Source organism: Acanthaster planci, linkage group LG13 (genome assembly GCF_054643075.1).
Source record: "Acanthaster planci isolate LZ-2023a linkage group LG13, COTS_SCS, whole genome shotgun sequence".
NCBI classification, from domain to species: domain Eukaryota; kingdom Metazoa; phylum Echinodermata; class Asteroidea; order Valvatida; family Acanthasteridae; genus Acanthaster; species Acanthaster planci.
This window is the reverse complement of record NC_141789.1, coordinates 13,610,336-13,634,286: the sequence shown is the minus strand read 5'-3', so window position 1 is coordinate 13,634,286 and position 23,951 is coordinate 13,610,336. Positions and strand designations below refer to the sequence as shown.

Genomic DNA, 23,951 nt, shown 5'->3' with positions numbered 1-23,951 from the left:
CAGATGAGAATAAAAGTTCCGAGAACTCATCCTTCACGGAGGGAGGTCACTTTAAGCCCCCAAAGCCTAAACTTCAATGATCTGGCATAAACTTACAAGGTAGTCACATGTCCATCTTAAAAGATTTGTCCAACAAAATTTAAAATTCCCCCATAGGCCTATTCAGATGTTTGACAACAAATGTAAATTGGTATTATCAAGATACCTTTTTTTATTGTGTTGAAAGGCCATTAACCAGCAATCAATAAAATAAACTACTATTTACCATCAACCAGCAATCAATAAAATAAACTACTATTGAGTGTATGAAATAAATTACATTTTTTCATAGTGTTCACAAACACTGTCACAATATGTTTACATTAGCTATTAGGGGTGTGATTCATCTTAAAAGTTAACAGGAATTTGAGATAAAGTTTTAAGATACACTTTTTTCACTTGGTAATAAATAGATTTTTTTCATAACTGACTAGAAATATCTACAACCTGGTGTCAGGAAGTCTGGATATGATGAGTGGGTCAACACAGTGCGCACGCATTGCTTTGCCAATGCATGGCACAGACTAAACGTGACCCAAGGGTGCCTAGCGCGCAAGGCGAGGGTGCCAACAAGATGGCCTGGCCTCCCTCTGTCACCGCTAAGTGGGTGCTTGTGCTAAGGCCACTTGCCCTGTTCTACTCTATGGTGGGACTACTGTACTTCTGATCCAAGCTCCTCTGGGTTTCTCTGAAACAAGGCCATGTGGGAAACAAGCTTCTGAAGTTACTGTGGCAGGATAGTTGGCGACTGGTAAAGCTGTTTAAAGTATGCTCCAGTGTTTGTGACCAGCAATGACCATGCTGACCTACATGTCCCATACAAGTAGCTTTGAAGACAACATTTACATGTAGATACCCCCAATTCTGCTGTTACCTAAAAGAGGAAATCTGTGCTATCACCACCACTCTGATGTCGACAGTAAGAGCATGCCATTTTTGATGTATGCATTGTTTATACTGGGGTTTTAACCACATGCACTACAACATGGAACAAAATAGTGCTTGACAAAGTCATGCGCTGAGCCAAAACCACCAGAGTACCGGTACCACATCAGCCAACGGCAATGCACATCATGTGGCATTTTGCCTGGTACTGCACAGTCGCATGTGATGTGCCTTTGCCAAACAAAATCCTTCCCGAGCTTTGCAGGAGCCCCGATGAATTGGCCAGTGGAATTGAAAGTGAAACTGTGACTTGAATCGAGTTGTTTACCTTTCATAAGAATGTACATGCACCAGTGTGTCCCCAAGGGCAAACTCAGTAACCCTTGTTTCATGGTTTATTCATATTGCACTTACTAATTCATATTGTATTCATTCACCTTCCCACATTATTCATTTATTTTATTGTGTGTAAGATTTCCTACTTTATCTTTCCACTTTTATGATTAAATATTTTGTTTTTTCATCCCTTATTAGAAAGTTGCTCAACTTTTATTTAGCAATTAGTAATTCAATATAAGGACAACTTGGTAAGTGGACGTGACGTGAAATGGGGACTTCATATCTTCAATTAGTCATTTGTTCACAGGGAAAAACACATCAACAGAACGGATAAAACAATCTTTTCAACAGAGGTCTTTAAGGGTTCACTTTATATCAAAGTCATAACAGGATTTTTTTCCCCCTGTAAAATGGGCATCAATACAAGATCAAATCTTATTATAAATGTGTACGCTCTGTCGATGAATAACAAAATTCTCAGGGCTATCATCAACAATGACATTAAATTTTTTTTTTCTTTCTACAATCACAGTTTTGGGGTACAGTGTTACATGTACATTACGTATTGTGAAACCTGTTTCTATTCAACCGACATGTATTGGTGAAAAAACTTTTCCTTTTTAACAACAAGGGTAATGGTCACTGCAATCTAATGCATGCCACTTTCTGAACAAACAATCACTTAAAAATTATGGTTCACAGCACACTGGCCTTTCTGCGACATATTCAACTGTAGAAACTTATGGCCTTCACAATTTCACCTCTCATGCTTGTTGCTTTCTGGTACAAACCAAGATACGGAGGTTGACCATTCAGGTAAATTTCCCTCTTCCATCTCAAACATTTTTCAAGCTAGTGAAATCTAGCTTGAAAAATCCAGTGCCATTTCTCATATTTTCGCTTACCTCAAAATTCCCACAGCAGTTACGGTGCTGTGACAGACAAAATTACTTTGTAAGCCAAAACTGACCACTATTAAGCATCCATACGTTACATTAAGCGGAACACCAAACAAATTTCACTAATTGATGCCGATTGCAGTCCACTCACATTCACACAAAAGCCACATCTGTAATGCCCGCGGCTTTGCACCTAGCAAAGCAGACATAGGATTGTGCACGATCAGTTGAACACATTATGCTGTTAGTTAATCCTGAGTGAAATCTCAGACTTTACTTCCCATTTTTTTCCCAAAACAATCTTCCACCGCCGCAGATTTCAAAGAAAAGGTAATCAGCCAGTGGTGGAATAGTGCAAAGATCAAGCAATCACGCAGATCGACCAATCACATCCACATACATACTTGAAACTCTTGTCCGGGACTTCTGTTTTCATTTTGTTCATGCTGCACTACCTGTATATCGACAGTGCTATTTCTCCCTGTCTTCTTTTGTTTAACAAGATAAGAAACCTCCCTCCCTCTACAAGAAGCAAATGTGCTCTTTGGTAAGGCAATGGTTTTCCTTCAGTCAATGCGAAAAAAACTTAGTGTGGCAATCCGCATGGGGAGGAAGTACTTCTCCCATGGCTCAAGAGAGGGCGCCACACTGTCCTTCTGCAGGGAGCTGTAGCATTGAGAGAGTTACAGCCTAGTTGACGTGACATGGTAGCCATCACAAGTAACCTGAAGGTAACTGGTGAAGTGTTCACTAGGGCAAAAAATTATACTCACCGCTCAGTCCTTCAATCTCCAAGCTGGACACGGGAAGGGGGACACAAGACCAAAGCATCGTTACTGACTATGTCCAGCCTCCATCGAGTCTACATACCGTAGTGTCCGGTAATGGCAGCTAGAGAAAAAGGAAGAAAAGTTTAAAGCTATAAGCTTCAACATCCCTTGCTGATGGCAGACACCTCATAGATTACAGTGTTTGAGGTCATGTTTTGAAGAATCTGCAACTCGTGATGCAGTTCAGAACAAATCCCTTCAAACTGGTGAACCCTTTCGAATAGTGAAGCCTAAATTGAAGGCAGTGCAAGCAAAACAAGTTTTAAAATGTGAAATGGAAATCTGCTTCATGTATGCGCAAATCAATGAAATACCCATAAAATACATGGATCAATTATTCAGTTACATTTTTCTAATTGATTTATCAAGAACAAATCTGTGAAAATATCGACTTCCCTTCAGATGGCAGAATGAAAATAGCAAGCAAATCTTATACATTATCAAGCAAAAAAAAAGTGGGCCAGACACCAAAAGGTTATGCTTGAAAAGATACTTTGTAGATGCCATCTGCAGGCCTAAATGGTGAAGGTGACATAGCTACAGAAATTTCTCAGGATGGACCGCTTCATGCAGCTTTGTAAAACAGTTGTTGATTAAACTTTCCATGAAAAGTAGAGGATGAAAAAGAAGAAAACAGCCCATCCTAAAGGCCTACGGCTTGTATTTCAGATCCAATCTTTGGGAAAACCATAAGGACACATTCCAATCATAGCTCTATGTTCCAACATGTATAAGGGCTGGTAAGCATGTCAATTCGAACAAAAGAAACGGATTTGAGAGCGTGAAGTGGCCCAAGCATCAACTTGCCCTTATTTGCTTCTTGAGAAAAATCCAAAGGACAGAATTTGTGGTGACTCTCGTGGGCAGAGTCTGAATGAGAATAGTAGAGCAAAGAACGGATAGGGATTGTAAATTTGGGGGCCCTGTTCCTCTAATAGAAGAAAGAGCTACATTCTAATTTTTGAATTCACCTTGGTAGATGACTGACATCATGTAGGTTTGACGTAAAAAAGGGCAGGGTTTTGAGTTTTTAGGGAAATTATGAGGGAAACTGTGTTTTAACAAGTGAAACATGGCAGATTCAAATTTGCATGGCTGGTTTAACAGTAAGAATTTTTTCTCGATTCACAATTTGGAATTTTTAAAAAATAGGGTCAGCGCAATAAAAAGAGTGTTGCCTTTTTGGAGGGGAGGACTTTCCTGCTTTCCAGTTTGGGCAGATTTGGAGTAGTAAATGACAAAAAGGGGGGGGGGTCCAAACTATACAATCCCCGAACAGACTTTCCTTGTCAGCAGTATTAGTAGAAAATCATTCATGGAAGTTGGAGCCAACTGAAAAGTTTTGGAGGCCAAAACTAAGGGCAAATCTCACGACCAAACGGCATCGCTCCGAACCGAGTGAGTCCAAGACCAAGACAAGTTTAAGGCGCGCAAAGTCCCGACCTAGGCTCTAGCCTGAGAAGGTTTTGCTGAAAGTCTTGATAAACAGGGCTGAAGAACCACTCCAGAATTCAATTTTCTTGAACAGAACCGCTTTGAAAGTATTATAAGTCTATCTCAGAGTCATTTTCCTAACGTATTTGTAACAATGACAGAAAAACACATCAGACACAACCCACCTCCTGTTTGCACTTCGCGTCAAACCTCAGCACAAGCTCGCGCGCCTTATTTTGGCAACGTTGTTATGGAAGTGCGACCCCTATTGGCGGCATCTATATCTAAATCTAGGAGGGCGCTCTGGCTTTTTTGGTTGTGGGAAAGGCGTTATGATATGTTATATGGGTTAACCTACTGGTACGGTATGTCCACCAAGTAAAACCTCATCACACACACTAATCCAACACAGCTGTACTTGTGGGGTATTTCCTTTGTTCTCGTGTACAAAACTCTCACACAACACAACAAAAATTTAAACCAAATTCACTTTCCTGGGTTGAAATTTCGACCGTATGTCCCTTACACAAAACACTTCAATTTGCGACAGATCTTTACCCATTAAAAATTTCCCCTTTTCGAGTTATTTCCAAATATCAAGTTTCGTGAAATTCTTGTGGGGTGCCAATTTCCACAAGGTAGAAACTGGCCTTGTGGGGTATTTCCCATTGTTCCGGTACCCCACAAGGCCCCATGTATAAGCGCACCCACACACACAAATAGCCCAAAGAGTGGGACACCGTACAGGGCCTCAACTCTTAAGTTTTCTGAAGATGTACATGCATATCTGCACTTATGTGAATCAGCGATCTCTTGGTCTGATTTTCTTTTCATTAACTTCTTGTGCATTTTGTGTAAAAAAAAGAAACAAAGAACTTTAAAATTTGCAAATACCTTTCCATCCTAAAAGTATCCTCTAGACCCCCAAAGATGTGAAACAATCACTCTCTTTGAATTCTAGAAGTATTTAATCGTAAAATCTAGGTATAAATTCTGAATATATGGTGTTTAATATAAAGCTGTTGTTTAAAATACATGTACATGAAAACATTAGTACCTATACTGTCAGTTAAGCAAATATCATCAGGGCTATATTGAACTATATCTTCAAAATATATCAATCTAGAGAAATTTTAAGCGAAAAAGACACACTCAACCGTGAACAGCCATTCAGGCTAGGGAGCGCAAAACAGCACAGAATTCTACAAGAGATATCTTGGAACTGCCCTGATGTGTAAATGAGCACACTACAGCGAGTTTAAGTTTGGGGAACTTAAGTTGTACAGGATAACAGAAGGTGACGCAAGCCCGAGCTGATATTGGCTCTTTAATTGTGAAGATGAAAATGACTCTGTCAGGGACAAATAACGGACACCAAACAAGTGTACATCGCGCACACTGGGCACAAAATCACAGCCATGATTTTTGATCTACGACACCACTGGGCAGAGTGTATTTCAAACGCATAACAGCATCAGTAAAAAACCAAAGAGGAAATTGAATGATTTAAAGAAAAAGTTGTATATTGGGGAGACTTTCTTGCAAATATAGATACATAGGATGCCAGAGATCAATCCGTCGTGAGAGTGCACAAATTCCTGCTGCCCACTCTTTTCTTAGTCCCTCTGACACCTGTAGCATCGGATCACGTCCCGTATCGGCGCCCGGCACATTGGGCAGTGGGACCCCATGCCTCTCAGCCTCAGCCCACAGGACAAACAGCAGCACATGTGGCCGCACTGGTACAGCACGGCGTCCACCGACTTCTCCAGGCAGATGATGCACTGGCCCTCACCAGCTGGCTGGCTGGGTGGCATTGGGGCAGCCACGGCTTGGGTGCTGGAACCTTAAGAAAGAATCAGTGGTCGATGAAAGATATTAACTTCCCTTCTTTTTTTTTCTTCTTTTTTCATGTAAATTGGGCAACTGAAAATAAAACTGAAAAAACTTTCCCCAGACGGATGAATTTTCTTACCTGGCTGAGTTTGGCCACTGAGGGCAGCAGCCACTTCCTGTCTGATGGATCGCTGCATGTCCAGCTGGAGTTCAAAGGTCAGTCGCAGCATGGTCTGCATCTCTTCTATCTGACGACGCATGGTGTCCATCTCAGAACCAGTCTAAAAAATGATACAAAGTAAAAATCAACTAAATGGCAAGTCCATAGAGCAGCCAATGCAAGAAACAGTCGTTAATTTCAACTGTGTTTCTTTGGGGTCGCAGTGCCTCAAGGCTAGCGTCACGGCAGCCCAAATTTGGCTGTGTCAGAATGACTTGGCTTGTGGCCTGACATTACGCACCACTCTATGGGAAGTGGCTGCAGCCGCAAGCAGAGACTCCTGTGTAATGTCAAGCTGCAGCCAAGCCATTCAGCCACAGCCTTAGAAGCCACTCCGGAAGTGGCACCACACTGGCGGGAAGTACACACTATAGTTAAATACCTATTCAAGATATGGCTGTCATAACCTGCCAAGTGGGCACGTGCCTCATGTTCAATGGGAACATCTTTTTGGATTTCTCTGCTCGATGTGTTTTATGTGAACAATGTCTGTTATGATCCAGATGCAAACAATACACATCTATTAATCAGCACAATTATATGTTTAGAATTTTCTTTCAATAAAGTGGGGAAAATTGATGTAACCAATAAAATGGACGAAGCATGTAATGAAAAAATAAAACTTCCTTTGTCTTCAGTCTGCTAAACTTTTCTACTGAAGCCCAAGACAAATTGAGTCAACTTGAGGAAGGTTGTGAGCCAAGTGTCCCATCTCTTACCCATGTCGTGGGGCCAGAGGCAGAAACGGGTGCCGACTGCTGTCTGGTGGGAGCCTGAATGCCCAGGTGGCTGAAGTCGTTGCGCCTGTGGGGCTGGCTCTGCTGCAGCGACTGGATGAAGTTCTGCACGCTCAGGCCGTCGGCCTCCGTCTGCTGCAGACGACCCTGTTATTTTGTGCAGTGAACATTGCTTTTTTACGACACAGCACCATATACCCCGTTGGGCTGACCAACCCAGCGTGCACAGTACAGGGACGGAGACCATTTTGACTACGGGATATGAGATACAGTCTGTCAGCCACATGGAAAAGAGCACAGGGCAAGTCCCCAAACAGCCCTCACAAAGACTGGTAAAGTAAAAATGCTTGCAAGTATTATTTATCCAGATGCCCAACAGGGAGAGAGAATAGCACTGAAATCTATGAATGTCTCCAAATGTACAATCTCCGTCAACTGTGGGACCTAATTTGCATACAATCGTGGACTTTCCCAATGGTATATTGTAACCTGTACTCTGACATAGATAGATGCCTTAAAACAAAATAATGAAAGCATACCATCATAGTGTTCTCCAGGGTGCCCCTGAAGTTGCTGTTCAGCATGGACGAGACCACCTGTCGTTGAACCAACTCACTGATCTCAAAGACGGTGTCTTCCCGCTGCACGTGCTGCAGGTAAGCCACCATGTTGCTCGGCTCTGGTGCAGTGCTGCATGCAATGAGAGACAATGAACAAAAATGGTGTGACTAAGTAAACAAAAATGCTTTCCACAGATTTTTCAGACTTTTTGGACCCCCCAAACAATTTTACCCTCCCCCTGAACATTTTTAATGGATCCCTCTGGCCTGGTGCTACAGTCCTGTTGTCAAATTTCTTTTGTTTGGTGTCATCGGCGTCCACTTGTACCTGTTTTGCACGAGCCAGGGTTGTTGCGGTTGCACCACTGGCTGCCAGACCTGTTGCTGCTGCTGCCAGGCCTGCTGCTGTTGCTGCCAGGCCTGCTGCTGCTGTTGCTGCTGCCATGGCTGTTGTTGGTAGGGCCGAGGCTGCCACTGCGGCTGTTGCGGTCTCCACTGGGGGGCAGGGAAGGGCTACATTGCAAGATGGAGAAGGAAACACAAGTGATGTTTTGCACTGCCCTATCTGACATCTTCAGGGCATCAACACATGCACATGTGTTTTGATCATTGTTGAAAACTCTTTGGAGCATACTTCCTGAGATTTGATCCCATGTTTTGTCAATTTTATTTTGGTGCAAAGCAAGACTAGAAGACAATACAAGATCCAATTTACAATATTTTGGACTGATTTATCATCTGTTTGGTTTAATGTAGATGTCACATTCATATCTAGTATTCCCCATGATACTGTCATAATATACCACAGTTTGACACTGCCGTGTGCAACCATGCAGGTTCAAAACTGTTTTCCAGAAGAAGTGTTTGGTTAGAAGTTGCATGCATCCATGCATTTTTTTTTTGCAAAATGTTGCCAAACTTTTTTGAACAAACCTGCATCTGGGGAGGCTGTGGAGGTATCACAGGTCTGCCCAGAGGCGGAAGAGATGGGGGTGGCGGCGGCGAAAAGACTGACAAATCGCCCAAGCCTGATGGATGAGAGCTTGACGAGGAGTGACTCAGCTGGCTAAGACTCTCCATGTGCTGCTGGAATGGGTCGGCGTTTGCCACTGTCGCAGTCGGCGCCCGCGTGCTCCCCACGTCGAATCCGGCCGCCCGCAGGCGGATGGCCTGCTGCAACTCGCGGTCCTGTCGCACCAGCGACCCCCGGATGGCATCCTCCAGGTTGCGGCGGAAGGACTCACTGGCCAGGACTGATGTCACAGGGCGGCGCTCCGACAGACCCTGGACCTCAGATAGCACGCTCTGGGGCCTGCTGGCCGGCCGTCTAGCGCTGCCCTCTGCCCCGCCCTGGGGCTGTCTGGGGCCCCCGCTAGTTGATTGGTTGAGAGCATCAGAGAAAAACTCCTCCAGTGTTTCACGCCGGTCTGTGTTTGTCACTGGCCGGTGGCCATGCTGAATTTTCCTCAGCTCAAACAGCAAATCACTGTTAAAACAAATTGAATTTTTTAAGATAAGTATGAAAGAACTTCAATTTCAAAGGTTGCTCAAATACTCCCCATTAGAGAAGATAACAGAATAAGGTCAGCAAAAAGATTCCTAACCCCAAACATGGAGAAATAACTACTGCGCCCCTAAAAGTGAAAATATGTAACCTGTGAATCTTTTGTCTATTGTTTCTTTATTGACTAAATCTCAAACTGAAAGCTAGGACTCCATCCAAATTGTGGAGCATTTACTCAAAGCACATGTGAACTTGAGGCTCTAGATGAAAAGTATGATAGGCAACCTCCTGGTAATGTTCCGTATGCGCATTCCTGCAGGATGTAGGGGCACCTGACGATACAGGAAGTCAAGATCTGAATGCATGTCTTTCGACCGTAATCCCCGTACAACCAGGCTAAGTGACATACCTACGGGAGCGAGAAACACCAGAGATGGCCAACCACATGATCACAGGATATAAACATGTGTACCGGAAAGCTCTGACCAGGCCGCTGTGTCACCAAAGATAGCCCACGCAAACAATCTGGCCAAGCTTCCTGGCGCTTTATGACAAATTTGACAGATGACTTGTTTAAACCCAAAGTCTCACACCTTGTGCAGGCACTACTCAGTCTCAGACAGCATCAAAGTTCACTTCCTCTTTCCTCAATACATCAGATAGCCATATCCTTTCAAAATAGCCACAAACTGCTGTTTTCAAGGTTTAACAACCAGCATCCGACAACTCCAAAAATTTCTGCAACTAACCTTTTGTCAGTTTTATTGGAAGGGTTCCATATACAGACGTCTGCACAAACCCAATAGGACTGGTCTGAAAAATTGTGTTTTCTAAGTAAACAACTTGGCTTTTTCCCCCCTAAATTAACGTTTCTGGCCTTTTTTTTTTGCTTTCTGATGACTAATAGGTCACTGTAGGTACTGGCGTCCGTATATGGAACTCTTCTTGTTTTATTATCAAAGCCAAGGTATTTTACATTCTATATGTAGTGACATACATGTAATACTCCTTTTGAACAATAATCAGAGTACAGAGAGTGATCACAGGTTGGACCAGGTCAAATATATGTTAAAGCTAGTTAAGCAATGTAATTTTTAATACTACGCATGTAGCCTACATATATATTTGTAAATATTCAATGTTACCCATGGGCAAAAATCTTAATTTTTCCCTGCTCCAGCAAGTATGCCCTACCCTGAGAACTATAACTTAAAACGTAGGTATACCATTGCATACTACCGCGGGGTACAACTTCGTTCAACCTTCTTCGCAATCCTACATATATGCCACCAACATGTCGATTGTCGGCGAGATGTCCTACTCTGCTTGATGCTATGGGCAAAAATGCGTTAAAATAATGCGTCATTAACATGCAGTGCAGCCAAGGCCCATACATGTTGGCCTACCTCCGTTGTTTCTGAAGGAGCTTGTCCAATCCTTCGGCCAGACTGAGGGAAGCAGTGGCGGTGTTGACGGCCTGAGATCCGGACGAAACGCCGCCGGCTGCCCCGTCGGCTGCCGGTGGCAGGTCTGCCTTGCATGCTGGAGTTTCCCCATCCAGTTTCAGCCCAGAAAGCGCGCATAACTCCTCGGAATCCGACGAATTTGAGCTATTGCTACATGTAGATGAGGATTGCTCGTTGATCGACATCTTAGCACACGTTTTCTAAACTGCGTCGTAGAATAGAATGGCTGTCAGGGCCGATGAGCGTCGGCGTTTATTGTACTTAGAGTACATGTACTCTACTGCACATGAGTCATCGCGAGTAAACAAGTCTATGAGATACATGTACATGTATGTATATCGTTACGCAACTGCAACCCTCGAAATGTCATGATGTCACCTACTCGTCCTACGATTGGTCGAATGTTGATAGCGCGTGTGAGTCATGGGGTTAAAATAGACAACGACGTAATTGGCCGTTGTGAAGCTTAAAACAGCCAGGCTTCTCTTGGTTTTCAAGTTGCGAGATAAGTGAATACTCAGCTCATTTGAAATCGTTGTACATTTGAGCGACGATAGCGTTTTAAGACTGTACGTTCGCACGTTCATTATGAGGATCGAGGTTCCTAAATATTTTGTCTTTTCTTTTTTCTGTTTTTTTGCCTGACCTTGGCCGGAAAGTCGAAAACAGGGGGATCTTTTTTTTTATGCCTGCAGGCGTTAAAAAGAAGAAACCAGTTACAGGATTCATCGTTGTGTTACCATTTTTTATTTCTTGTGTGTTCAGCTGTAAATTATAGTCAGATGTGTACGGCGTGCAAAATTAACGTTTAATCCCAAAATAAAGACGAGAGATAAAACAGAGTTTCAAATGCAGTTATATGATAAGATCCACTTTCTAATTAGCTGAATAGACCAATTGTAAATCGTGACACACGACAAAGACCTCTCACCCCTTTATGACGCTTTCCGTTGTCTATGATCTCGATTACAAATTTGAAAGCGCAGTGGACAGTTATTAATTCTGAAATTTGCAGAGTGGAGCCTAGCTTAGAGCGGGTTCATTCCGCATACAGGCAAGTGTCAAAGCGAAGCGAATTTGACTCCACCAAAAATCTCCCATTTGAAATGTGTTCAACTTTTGTGAATTCCCCGCACGAATATTTGATCTGACGTCACAAAATGAACACTCCCGACCAACGCGGCTCTTTTCAACCGAAGAGGGGGTTGTTTCTGCTCGAAGCGGATAGCCTGGCTCACCATGCACTCTGCGATCCACCTCAGACTCCTATATTGGTAAGGGTTAGTTTCGTATATTCAGCTTGCGAGTCTGGGAGAAAAATGTGTATATTTACTTGAAATGATCAAAAATATTTTATTCGGGAAAGAACCCCGCTCCGGAGAAAGATGGTGTTACCATTTCAAAAGTGTTGGGGGCTTTTAGCAACGTGTCTCCGGGAACAAATTGCCTGCTGAATATACCACTGCACCGTAAAAACAACGTTTATAGTTTACTTAAAAAGTAACTCGTTTAACTCATGACATTTTCATTGAAATGTGTTTGGGTAAGTATTTAAATATTAAAGGCTTTTCCATGGAACATGTTTGGCTTTTTGAAACCCGATTAGCATCAGTTTTGTAACGAGTTACTAAATTTGGTGACTGGAGTCGGGTCATTTTAAAATTGTGACTCAAGTCGAGTCGAGTCAAGTATTGAGCTCGAGTCAATTTAAGTTACAATATTTTGAACATAATACAATAAAAACACAACTACATGCAAGTCATACTTTGGTATTTTTATTTTCATTTAGACATACTGAAATTAAAATAATAAGGGTGACAGGTATCTAGCAAACTAAAATTTCACTTTTAATTTTTTGAGAGTCGAGTCTCCATGAAAGACCTGAGTCGAGTCATTTGGTCACAGAGACTCGAATCGAGTCATTTTACCAGTCGGAACTCGAGTCGAGTCACCAAAAATTGGGACTCGAGTCTGACTCGAGTTGAGTCATTAACTCGAGTCATTACAACTCTGCTTAGCATTAAAACACGTTCCTAAATGCATAACAATAAATTTGTCGTGGTTCAACACATAAAAAGAGTAGAAATGCATTTAAACTTTTGGCGCCTGGGTTTGAAATCAAGTTTTCTTCTGTAACCGGTGGAAACAAATAATGATACTCCGGCTGGAATGAACAGCGACCATGCAATTGATAATGATCGTTTAAAAGAGCACATGATTATTGGCAAGGCAATTTTTAGTGGACTAAATGTGGACCGAATGTGACTGTTTATAGAGGGTTAGATTGAACCGTTTTGCGTGTAATGATAATACATGAAATGTTAATGGTCGACGGAATCTCTAACGTATACAAAGCTGTCAAAGATGACCACCAAGATAAAAAAAGCTGTGCCCAAATGCTTAATCTATATACAGGCCTCTCTCTTGTTGATGTGCCACAGTCACAGATTCGGGTTTGGCAAGCTTAAAAGGGCTGTAAAAAAATAAAAATATGGCCTGGCTCAAAGTTTTAAAACTGCCAAGAAGCTAGTAAAACCCTCCACATGCATAATTAATACGAGACATAACTTGAAAATATTTCCTAACACTCTTTGAAACTAATGTTAACACTGAGCGTTTACAAGAACGTACATGTGCATGCCACAGTTGCTGTGTTAACGTCACAAGCAATATTTTCGAAGAATACGGACGATTCACAATAGTGCGCCTCCAAGAGTTTGCAACGCGTTGGCCAATCACAACGCTCGAAATTGTCGACCCTTTCCAAACGCGCATTGGGTCGACAAATTTTGCGCACTGCGATTGGCCAACGCCTTGCAAACTATTGGAGGCGCACTATTGTGAAACGCCCGAATTGCTTATCCACAGTCTTGCTGTAGCTTAGAATTCTAATAGTATATACAGTTTCAGTTTTACTATATATTTGAAGTGAATTAATGCTACATTATTATAATAACATTCACATATGTACTATTTGTCAGGTTTTATAGTAGGTTTGCACTTATTTTCGGTGCTTTATTCTTTACAGTTTAAAAGAGTGCACTTCAATGTTCAAATGAAAAATATGCTCAACTTTTTACAAGATGACATTTTGTGGAGGCTACTTGTTTTGAAAAAGGTTTATACTTATGGTCGTTTGTGCATTATTTTGATACAAATTTTGCGTTAAAATGGCAGCGTTAAAAACTTTAAAGCAGTTGCACTGTTGCTTCATTTCGACGATGACTCTCGCTCAGCTAAAACACCATCACCGTGAGCAGGGCGGTGACCATCAGGATGGCCGATAAGGTGACCGACCGCGTGGCGCCGTCCGTGGGGGACGGCTTGGTGGGGGACGGCTTAGCCCCGAGGTCCGTGCTGCTGGCTTGAGAGCTGTCTTCCGTGGCTGGCAGACTAGGAATCTCCGGCATCATTGTACCTGCCGTCACCAGCTGATCAACCACGCGTATCTTCCACCCAAGAAACCTGTGTGTGTAACACTTTCACACACACACACGCAAAAAAAAGGGACAAAATACCGTATTACAAATCTGACAAATTCAAGCCGATAGCTCAATCCCCACAGAAGTAGAAATCCCACTAAGTATGATTCTCAAAATTTCTTCTTACAACAAAACTAAGATATTGTCATTTTCAATTTAAAGTGGGCTTTCTTATCAGGAGGTGTCTGTGTGTCCTCGTACTAGAGAGGACTCTACGGTGATGCTCTTCCCTATATAATAAGATGACATTTCAAAGTTAAAGGGTCAGTCAGAACTCGAACAGTGTCATCTTACCTGGTAATAGACCAGGTCCGGTGTGCTACCGTCTGGTGTCCAAGTCAGACGGCCCGGTGTCGGCGAGGCGTCGACGCAGTTGCGCTGCAGGTAGTACCTATAACTCAAGAAATTGTCGTAGTCGTCTGGTGACGTGCCTGGTGTCCTGACTTCCCATTCACAGTAGGCTCCCTCTGTATTTACGTGAGTACAGAATAAGAAAGGAGTTGACATTGACGACAGGCCCGATCTCACGTTCTGAAGTAAAATATACATGTACTCTGATAGTTTTTTCATAGCTTTGTCTATCAGCTTGTCATGTCGTTAGCTTCTCAGTTCTCTCCTGATAAACCAAATTTCGGACGCTGCAAATGAACGCAGATGCAAAAAGTGCAGGCTTACTGTGCGGGTCCATGAAGATTTTCGGGATTTTACACTCGCATTGTCAAGATTTCTGATTATACACAGGCTTATACCAAGACAGTGCTCGGGCAAAATATTAAGGATAGCTATTCTTTTTTCCGGGGGGGGGGTCGAATTTAAACACAGTCGATATCTTTAGGTATATCTTCAAGTAAGCATACCTGTTGGTCCAGCGTATATTGTCACACCCTGCATTGTAATAAAACACAAAAAATAAGTGTCATCTTTCAGTTTTCCTTCGGACTAAAGAGCTTTGCGAAAATGATTGTTATTAATACATTTAAGCAGCATTTTTTGTTTAATTATAGTTTAATCTTATCATTGAATTTAACCAAGCAGCATGACAGAAATTTTAAAAGGCTATTGATCAAAACTGTGTCTTTATACCCAGACATACACGTACGTTTCCAAATACTCACCAGTTTTTCAGCTTCGGTTTTCTGGACATAGCCTCCCTCCGAGTCGTCGGTGATGTAGAAGGGGTGATACTTGGCCGCTAAGGCCGGGTCGTTGCCCCCGTGGACCTCGAAGGTGTACGTAGTGCCTCGCTGGACCGTGATCTCTGGTATAAGCAAGCTGTTGACGTACCAAGCTATTCCCCAGCCCACCTTGCCTATTACGGAAGAAAAGGGCTGTTCATTATCCAGTGCTACACGCAAGGCAAAGTAGACGCGCATGACATGCTTTCAAGTTTGTAGCTTTCTAAACTTCAAACAAAGCATGAAATGTTCCTGGTTTTGTACTATTTATTTAGAACAAGTATACTCGATACCTCACAGATAAGCCTAAGACCACTGAAAAAATAACCCACAACATTTATGAATTCGAAAGAGGAACTATATATAAAACGTGTAAAACTTGGTATTTTGTGACTCAAGAAACACAAAGAATCGTACCAGTAATGCCAGTGTAACCTCGCTCGCCTCCAGACTGACCAATGTCGACCGTGAAATTTGTCTCGTTGCTGATGCTGGAGGGTGGCCAAGGCTCAAGCGGGTTTCCACTGTCCACCGCCGTAAACGCCGGACAGTTGGTGGTTCCCTGACGCCCGAAGTTGATTTGAGGGTTATCTGTAAAAATTAACATACCAAACTCCCTTGCAGGATAAGACAAATTGACCAAATTTCATTCAATAAGAGGCTTTTTTTTAATTCAGCGGAACAGACTGGACCAGTAAGGAAACAGGACAACGCGAAGTACGGACTAATAGACAATGTTTTTGATTGGCTGATGTGCTGCGCATGTCACTCGAACTTATGTCTGGAATTATAAATCATTCACGAACGTAGGCCTAAATAATACTTGACTGCATTTTACCGAATGGAATTTTGACGTGTTTGGCGACTAGTCCATCTGGGTTGATGGGGCCGATTGCCCAGGAGATATACACTGGAGCATCCGTGGGAATAACTCTGTCAGTAGAATCACCTAAAACCAGGTAGAGGAATGTGAAATCATAAAAATGGTTCAGTATTTCCCGTGAAGGGGCTCAGCAACGCACGTAACTGTTCAAACTATTACAGAAAATGTCATGGAATAATATTTTATTTCACAAGTTTGTTGTCAGTTGCATTATTTTAACCACTTGCCAACGTGAACATACTACATGTATCAACAAACTGGAAATTTCTTTTTTCTGATATGTTTCGAGTATCACCACACCACAATGACCAAAGTGTTGATTATTGCCGTCAGTTCTCGTCGGAAGTTATTACCCGTGTTCAGTGGTCTAGAGTAGGTGAACATTGCAATGCCATCTGCCGACAACAGCTTTTCAAACACGTTGTCGTTTCTTCCTCCAACGCTGGCTAAATCATCGGGGCAGGCACCAAAGCCGTTGTTAATGGAGCACTGCAGAAATACACATCGAAGATCGGTTGGCATGATCCATAATACAGCCACTACACAAATGATTTTTTTATGAGCAAATAAAGATTTTGTTAAGGATGGGTTAACTTGCCTCCGCACAAGCCGTCCATGGAGAAAAACACGCGCATGAATAGAGTTTGAATAAGGTCTTCAACGCAAAGTCAGTACATGTATTTTGCTTGGGTGGTTCGCATTTGACAGCTTGCTTCCCTATTTGGAATATAAATGTGACGTCAACCAAAAAGTTGCCAACCACGCCCGAGGGACTTTTCTTGAAGCATAAAACTCACTTGCGCCCTGGAGTGCAGCCTATAGTCGACAACCATTGGGCTCATGGTTGTTTGGTCCATCCACGCCACTGCGACGTCAGAGCCTACCATCCGGGTCCGTGTATCTGAGCCGCTGAGACCGAAGGCCAGGTAGTTGCCCGGTTCGACGCGACCAGCCAATTCCACTTTGATGTTGGGGGCTTCCACTTTCCAGCGAACGTGAAACTCGTTGTCGGAGAGAACCTCGCAGTGATCGAACGGGGGAGCCTAACAGACGTTGAAAATCATCCAATATTTAGACCTCACCTCTCTTAACCTCTCCCCACTTTACCCCACCCCCATCTCACAACACTACCTCACCTTGCTCACCTCACCTCTCCCAATTCTCGCCACACCATCACGTCACCTCACCAAAATTGAAGTTTTAGCAAACAGCTCCTCTGAGTCTCTTTGCACCCTACATGTATGTCCGACACTTCAAACTGAAAATAAATCATTTATGGACGGTTTTCGAAATGTAACATTGTGAAGAATCCCAAAAAGCATGCGCACCATATCGAGAACAGCCGGCACGTTGAGCTGGTTGGGGTTGATGGTCACGTGACCGAAGTTGGACCGGAATAAGACGCACCAGAGGCTGACGTAGGTGATGTCGTACACGGTCATCCCATCGGGCATGGTTACCACGATAGTGTCTCCATTGAAGCTGCGATCTAGCCGTTGGTTGGTACCTGTGGCCGGCATGCTATGGGAGACAACGGACGGGGGAAGCGGGATCAAGGGAAGGGGGAATTGTGAAAGCCACTCTGTCTGTATTATCGTTGCGACAACATTGCGACAACGATGGGAAACTTCTCTCGTCACCGCTCGCCCTTTGGCCGAATGTACATAGAAAATAAAAGCAGGTTTGTCCCGTTACCCATTCCTTCCTCTTCGCCATCCCAAAGAATATCTTGTTCCAACTTATAGCATTATTAGTCGTCACTGTCATAGAATGTTGTCTGTATGTGTCGTTACCTGTCACCATGATCACCTTGAATATCCCTATCATAGTCATTTGTCGCATTGCCGAAGGTAGCACCTTAAATATTGACATCATTTGAGTCAATCCTGTACCTCCTGGGAAGAAAAAAAAGATTATTACTCACCCTGGCTTCCAAATGAGTTTAATACCGTCCCTGGTTGGAGAGGATGTAGTTCCGGCCCAAAAATAAGCATCTGGTAAACAGAAAAATAGAAGGAAGGGGCGTATGTACACAAATCTACATAGACTAATACCCAGTCAGCATTTTTTACATAAAAATCCCACTGACCAATTTAAATCAATGTCGCAAAGGACAAGGTGGTAACTTCCTACCTGGTCCGTTGCCATCGTAGAAGAGGTTTTCGAATCTCAGGGTCTTGGCATCCAGAACTTTAACGCTATCGGCCCGCACTCGATGAGCATACGTCGGTAAGGCGCCAAGGTCATGAACGGCCGGAGCAGTGAAACCCATGGGAAAGATCAGATTCCCAAAATCAGCCTGCGGGGAAATTAATCAAATATTTTCCTATATGCAGACTGTCCTGAAGTTTGAAAGTACAATGTATATACACGTACAGGTGTCGTGGTATTCGGTGCAACCGCTCGGATTTCCTTGACTCTGCAACTTGAAGCACAGAAAGTGCATTAATCTCATGTACATGAGGCTACATATTCAAGGAAGGATGGAAGACAAGAAAAAATACACAAGACTATCAAGTGTGTTTCAGTCTAAAAGTTGAGATTTTGGACCAGAACTCCCAGTAATGGCCGAGTCGGTTCAAACTGAGGTTGTTAATAAAAAAGATTGCTACACATGACCCAAAAACTTCAATAACAAACTTGAAGTCCAGAACAAGTCGGTTCGAAAGATGAACTCATGGCCTAAAGATTAAAACTTAACATAACATGCTCCCTGGCTGCAATCTCAATTGGGTTAGTTTGGAGTGGCATCTTCGCATGTGTTGAATTTAGGAACATGGGCTCACTGACGCTGTTTTAAGCTTTCTTTCAAAGCTCGCCTTTGAGCTTGTTTTATAATCATCTGTGTGGCTGACCAGAGTGTTGTGCCTCTCAAACTTCGGTGACATTAATTTTCTTGTCGCCCAATACGGGCTGTAGGGTACCCACCCGAGCTGAAGTGCACCCCCAGTTGGCAAAAGAAAGACAGGTGGTTAGGAGCGGGTTTTTGGATGCGTTCTGCATGTACGCAATGACCATACATGCCGGAATAAAAATTAGTTACGCGTACTCAGCGTGCTCTGCGTCAAACGCGCATATACTTGCCTATGCGGTGGGTACCCCAAAAACACGCCCTCTTTTGTTCCGCTCGGAGCAGATAGGGCTGAGGATATTTCAAGGACAACATTCTGAAGCAAGAACTTACGGAAAATTGACGGCACCAAACTGACAGCCACTTGTAGTCGGAAACTGTGGTGCCGGTCGGCAGATCGACGATTATGTTTGCGTTGTCGAATCTGCCTAACTTTCTGCCTCTGGAAGAAAACACAAATTGCGGCAGTTGAGTCTTTGTCGAGTGCTTGTTAAAATTCGTCCTTCACGAATTCGTAATTATTTTCACAGTCACAAAAATCAGTGCGTAGACCGAAGGTTTTACAAAAATATATTGTATTCCAGGTCCGTAAAAAAACTAGATCCCGTGCAAGTTAGGCCTAAATGCATACGGCGGGTAAGCAAATCTCCACTCAGAAATAATTTAATATGAGCCGAAAGCATCGCTCAACAATGCGATGGCAATCTAATGGCATAGTGTGCCTATAGCAAGAAGACAAGTAAAGATCGGCTCAATCACGCTCCAAAGAAACAAAAGTTAAGGCACCTTGCCATACGTGCGTCAACACTCGCGCCAAGCGATTTTGACGGCCGAACGCAACGCACACGAGTGCTCTATGTCAAAGGAGTGGATTTCTGTGCCCTTGAAAGTGGACGCATGGTGTACGCAACGCACCCCAAAAAACGTAAAGGCTCCTTTGTACGCCTTTTCTCATGGTTCATGCAGCTCTAACAGTCCTAGTCACAGCCCCGCTTTACTTGCGTCAACATGACTTACGGGTTACTAGGATCAATAGGCAAGATGGTCCCGCTTGCATCAGGCTGAGCCGAAGTGCCAATCCACAGAAAGGCATCTAAAACGAGAAAGGAGTAAGCCCGCCAAGAGGACAGCGTTATGATAAACTGAACATATTGGCGGATGTGGACATGGAATGGGATGTGGCTAGCTGTGGGCAATTACATGTACATGTAATATCAAACCTGTATGTACACTTCGTAAAATTTCAGTGCAGGGTGACCCCTCCCCCATACCCAAAAGAGACGTTGAAAATTGGTGTTTTTGGTATCAAATTGAAGCTCTGAATGTTATCTTTTTTTAAACCAAAGACTTCCTTTTGATGATGCGTTGAGGAGATAATATCGATCACAAGCATTTTTTTCTGTTCTGTTCAACGGGACATTATTCTGGCCCATCTCACCGTCCGGGGGAGGGGTGGGGGTTCGACCCCCTTAAGAAGTCGGCCGTGCCGTGCTCGATTTCTTTGAAACTTGACACGCATGACTTGTAAAGACACTCATTACGAACTATGAAATTTGAATTCAATCAGACATATGGCTTTGTTGTTGTGTCAACAAGCATGCTAAGCCGCGTGCATTAAACAGTGCAGAAAAGGAGTACAGGCCATTCCTTTTTTTTTTGGAGCTGACCTGTCTAAGAAAAATGCGCGCTCTGCAAGAACCTTAAATATGTTCGATTCTCGCAGAGTTGCACTTGCAAGATAAACTGTGTAAACTTCCATTGGACAGAAAAATCCTGGGATTGACGGGGGGGGACTTGGCGTTTGGTTTAAATATACAAATACAAAGAAAAACAAAGCTCTTTCTTCTTAGCCAATTACTGAGCATTTCTTAAAAGATTGTTTCGTATATTGGACAATGCAGAGTCATAAAGGGTGGGCTTACCTGGTGCGGACCCGTCGTACGTGAACCCAAGGATCTGCAGCGTGTCGGCGTCTGCCGCGTACACCCTACCTGAAACCTGGTGATGAATGGTGGACAGGTCACCGAGAATCGCGCCGTAGTACGGAGCAGCTACACTTGCGCACGCTGAAACAAAACATGAACAATAGAACATGCATAAAATTCACACCACGACTGATGTCGTTCAAGCTGAGATAACAGACTGATTCGGAACAAACAAACGGAAATAAGTGGAAATCAATACGAGATATGACAATCAAAGGAGGCATGGTGTACAATAGAAATCGACATGAGCGTTTGGAATATAGTCGAACACAGATAAGGAGAGCACTGGTAAATACAAGATCATGGTTAAAACAAGGACAATTATCTGTCCCAAGTCTTTATTCTTCTTTGTTTTCCATTACTGATAATACAAGGTATCGGTTACTATTACAACAAGGTAATTTGTAAAACGTGAAGGACCTTGTTATATAGTGTTCCACTGTCAATCTATTCTGGAGCGACTTTGAATTTTGTAGTTATAAAAATGAAGGAATATCAAGAGATTTAAAGTTACAACCATGATGATCCTAATTAAAAAAAATTGAATTATCAAACAAGCACTCGATTTATCCCAAGAGAGAACGTGGTAAGAATCCTGAACTATTAGATCACTTTATGATCGACGACCCACCAATCAGCCGCGCCGACAGGAACTAATTCAGGGGTTGTAGAATAGGTAATATAAAAACGATGAGCAATAGATGGTTTTCACGTGACGTAACATGACGGACAAAGCCATTTCAGGAAGCTTAGGCCTATGCCATGTCCGCAGAGGCACGAGTACCGGTGTTTCAAATCTGAGGAGGCTTATTGCTATTGGCAATTTCATCCTATGCCAGAATCATTTATCTTCACTGTATAAAGTCATAATAATGGAGATCACTGGCCAGAATATTGAGGGACTTCGAACGCGTGCGCCTCTCCGCTTACATCTGTGTAATTGCACCCTGACCGTTAAAAATCACGGGACTAAAAATCCTCTATCATGTATGGCCCATATAGCTCTATAGTATGGCCTCATTTTGTTGACACCAAGATGTTTCTAACTGTCGTAATTCCATGTCTCCCTTCTTGAAAATTCTCGGCTATATTCCTTTTCAAAATATGCCCAGAAACTCTTTGCTTCAACAACAGCGCATAATGCCGTTACTAAGGTAACCAGGCTAAAGACGCCAATAAATAATGTTGCCCTTGGATACTGTGCATTATGTGTGCGTACCCTCGCCGCACAGTATTGGAAGGAGAAAGACATAATTATCACAAAGGGCAACTATAGTGTCGCTTTCTATATGCAATTCGGCAATGGACAGGCTTTTTACAATTAAGCATTTTTAAGGAGATCTCACAAAAACTATCTGACTTAACCAATGCAAAAAATACTACCCTTTATTTCAACCCTCAAGAACAGACCGGAACTCGTAAAAATGTGCATACAGAGGTCAGGCATTATGTGTCTCCATGTCGTCGTTAATTGAGTTGCCAGGTTTTAGATACATGTAATATCCCAATGACCATGAAACATAGGGCTACCTGACGTTTTGCTCGGAACACTGGACATGTTATATCTAATCTCCCCTAAAAGGTCACTGTATTTTTTCATGAGCGTTTCCATGAAGTTTTAATTTCCAGGATGTTTGAAATCCGGTAGACAAAGGAAAGAGCTAAAGTGATAAAAAATTTCGTTCCTTTATACAGAATGTTTTTAGATCAGGTGATTACTTAAAAAAGTGACAATCGCCACTGAGAATCTACCTGGTGGTGCAACCACAATCCCGCAGGGGTACACGTCTACAGTTCTCGATGGGAGGGGAGAACTTTTTCAGAGTGTGTAGCGACATTCGGGCATGTAATTTATAAAAAGGCATTTTTCGCACCATGTAGGAATGATTTACATCTTCATGTACAAGCTAAAGAAAGTTTCCTGAGTTGACTCCTTAGCCTTTTGATTGTAGGGGGATTTCGGCAAGAAAATGGGTTTGAGTTCAAGGGGTGAACAAGGTTTTAAACGAGGTAAAATTGCTGGTGTTTATGACCCCCGAATTGCGATGATCAGGTAATTCCAAAGTCGAGGCGGATTTGATAAGGAAAAGTTTTGCTAAAGATCATGGAGCTATGTGTTTTATAGCTCCATGCAAAGATTATCCTCTTCTCGGGGAATACCTCGGGCGGGGAATGCCATGAAGTGGATTACTTACCTTTCAGTACCACGGCCACAAGTAGAACACCCAACTTGCCAGTCGCAGCCATGATGTGGCTAAAGACTACGTATTGGTAATGGAATTTGAAGACCTCCAAGCTGTGTGCCTGCCAGTCCGATATAAATTCAGTGTGTTCGGGCACTGAAAATACAATCCACACAAACACTTTTAACTGAGCGATGGCCCCAACAAATATTCCTTAAACCCTGAAGAAATACACGCCACTTGTTGGATTTTATGCCACTCACCGGGTGGTGTCGGATTTCGGTATGGTCGACATCGGAACAGTAGTTGGTGAACTTACAAAAAGGTGGACCATTAATTGGCGCTCTCACTAGTGGTGATTGCTAAAGGAGGGAAATGACGTCAATGCATCCATGCATCCACAGGCCGACACCGTGTCCTGCTTTTTCGTGTACCCACGCATTTGTGGTTCCCATCGTCACAATGCAATGACCTATTCAACCGTAACAATGGCTGTATGTATTGTTGGGCCGTGTCGTTCAGTTGCACTCACGAATAAGGGCTACGGCTGGTATTTTACACGAGCGCCTACACGGAAGTTAGCGGCTGCTGACACTTGCCTACGGCTTGTGCACTGCTGAGAACCGCAGCCAGGGAAGGTATG

The 23,951-nt window shown here is 43.1% G+C and overlaps 2 protein-coding genes across 2 annotated transcripts; both read right to left on the bottom strand.

Annotated features, from left to right (window-relative positions):
* Positions 1-5,235: 5,235 nt before the first annotated feature.
* Positions 5,236-11,053, bottom strand: LOC110973943 (uncharacterized). The gene is made up of 7 exons (XM_022225202.2): positions 10,690-11,053; positions 8,713-9,265; positions 8,108-8,292; positions 7,759-7,909; positions 7,202-7,366; positions 6,402-6,543; positions 5,236-6,272 (listed from the first exon to the last, which is right to left on the bottom strand). Exons 1-7 carry the CDS (start codon positions 10,932-10,934, stop codon positions 6,043-6,045), a joined length of 1,671 nt encoding a protein of 556 aa, XP_022080894.2. The 5' UTR covers positions 10,935-11,053; the 3' UTR covers positions 5,236-6,042.
* A 1,449-nt stretch (positions 11,054-12,502) lies between these two features.
* LOC110973895 (protein Skeletor, isoforms B/C-like) lies at positions 12,503-23,838 on the bottom strand. The gene is made up of 16 exons (XM_087144825.1): positions 23,572-23,838; positions 23,321-23,464; positions 21,063-21,206; positions 20,158-20,233; positions 19,474-19,582; positions 18,423-18,588; positions 18,214-18,283; positions 17,618-17,810; positions 17,087-17,332; positions 16,643-16,778; positions 16,245-16,355; positions 15,824-15,997; positions 15,347-15,540; positions 15,089-15,116; positions 14,526-14,698; positions 12,503-14,228 (listed from the first exon to the last, which is right to left on the bottom strand). The coding sequence occupies exons 2-16, from the start codon at positions 23,370-23,372 to the stop codon at positions 13,986-13,988; spliced, it is 2,115 nt and encodes a 704-aa protein (XP_087000951.1). The 5' UTR covers positions 23,373-23,464; positions 23,572-23,838; the 3' UTR covers positions 12,503-13,985.
* Between the last annotated feature and the right edge of the window lie 113 nt (positions 23,839-23,951).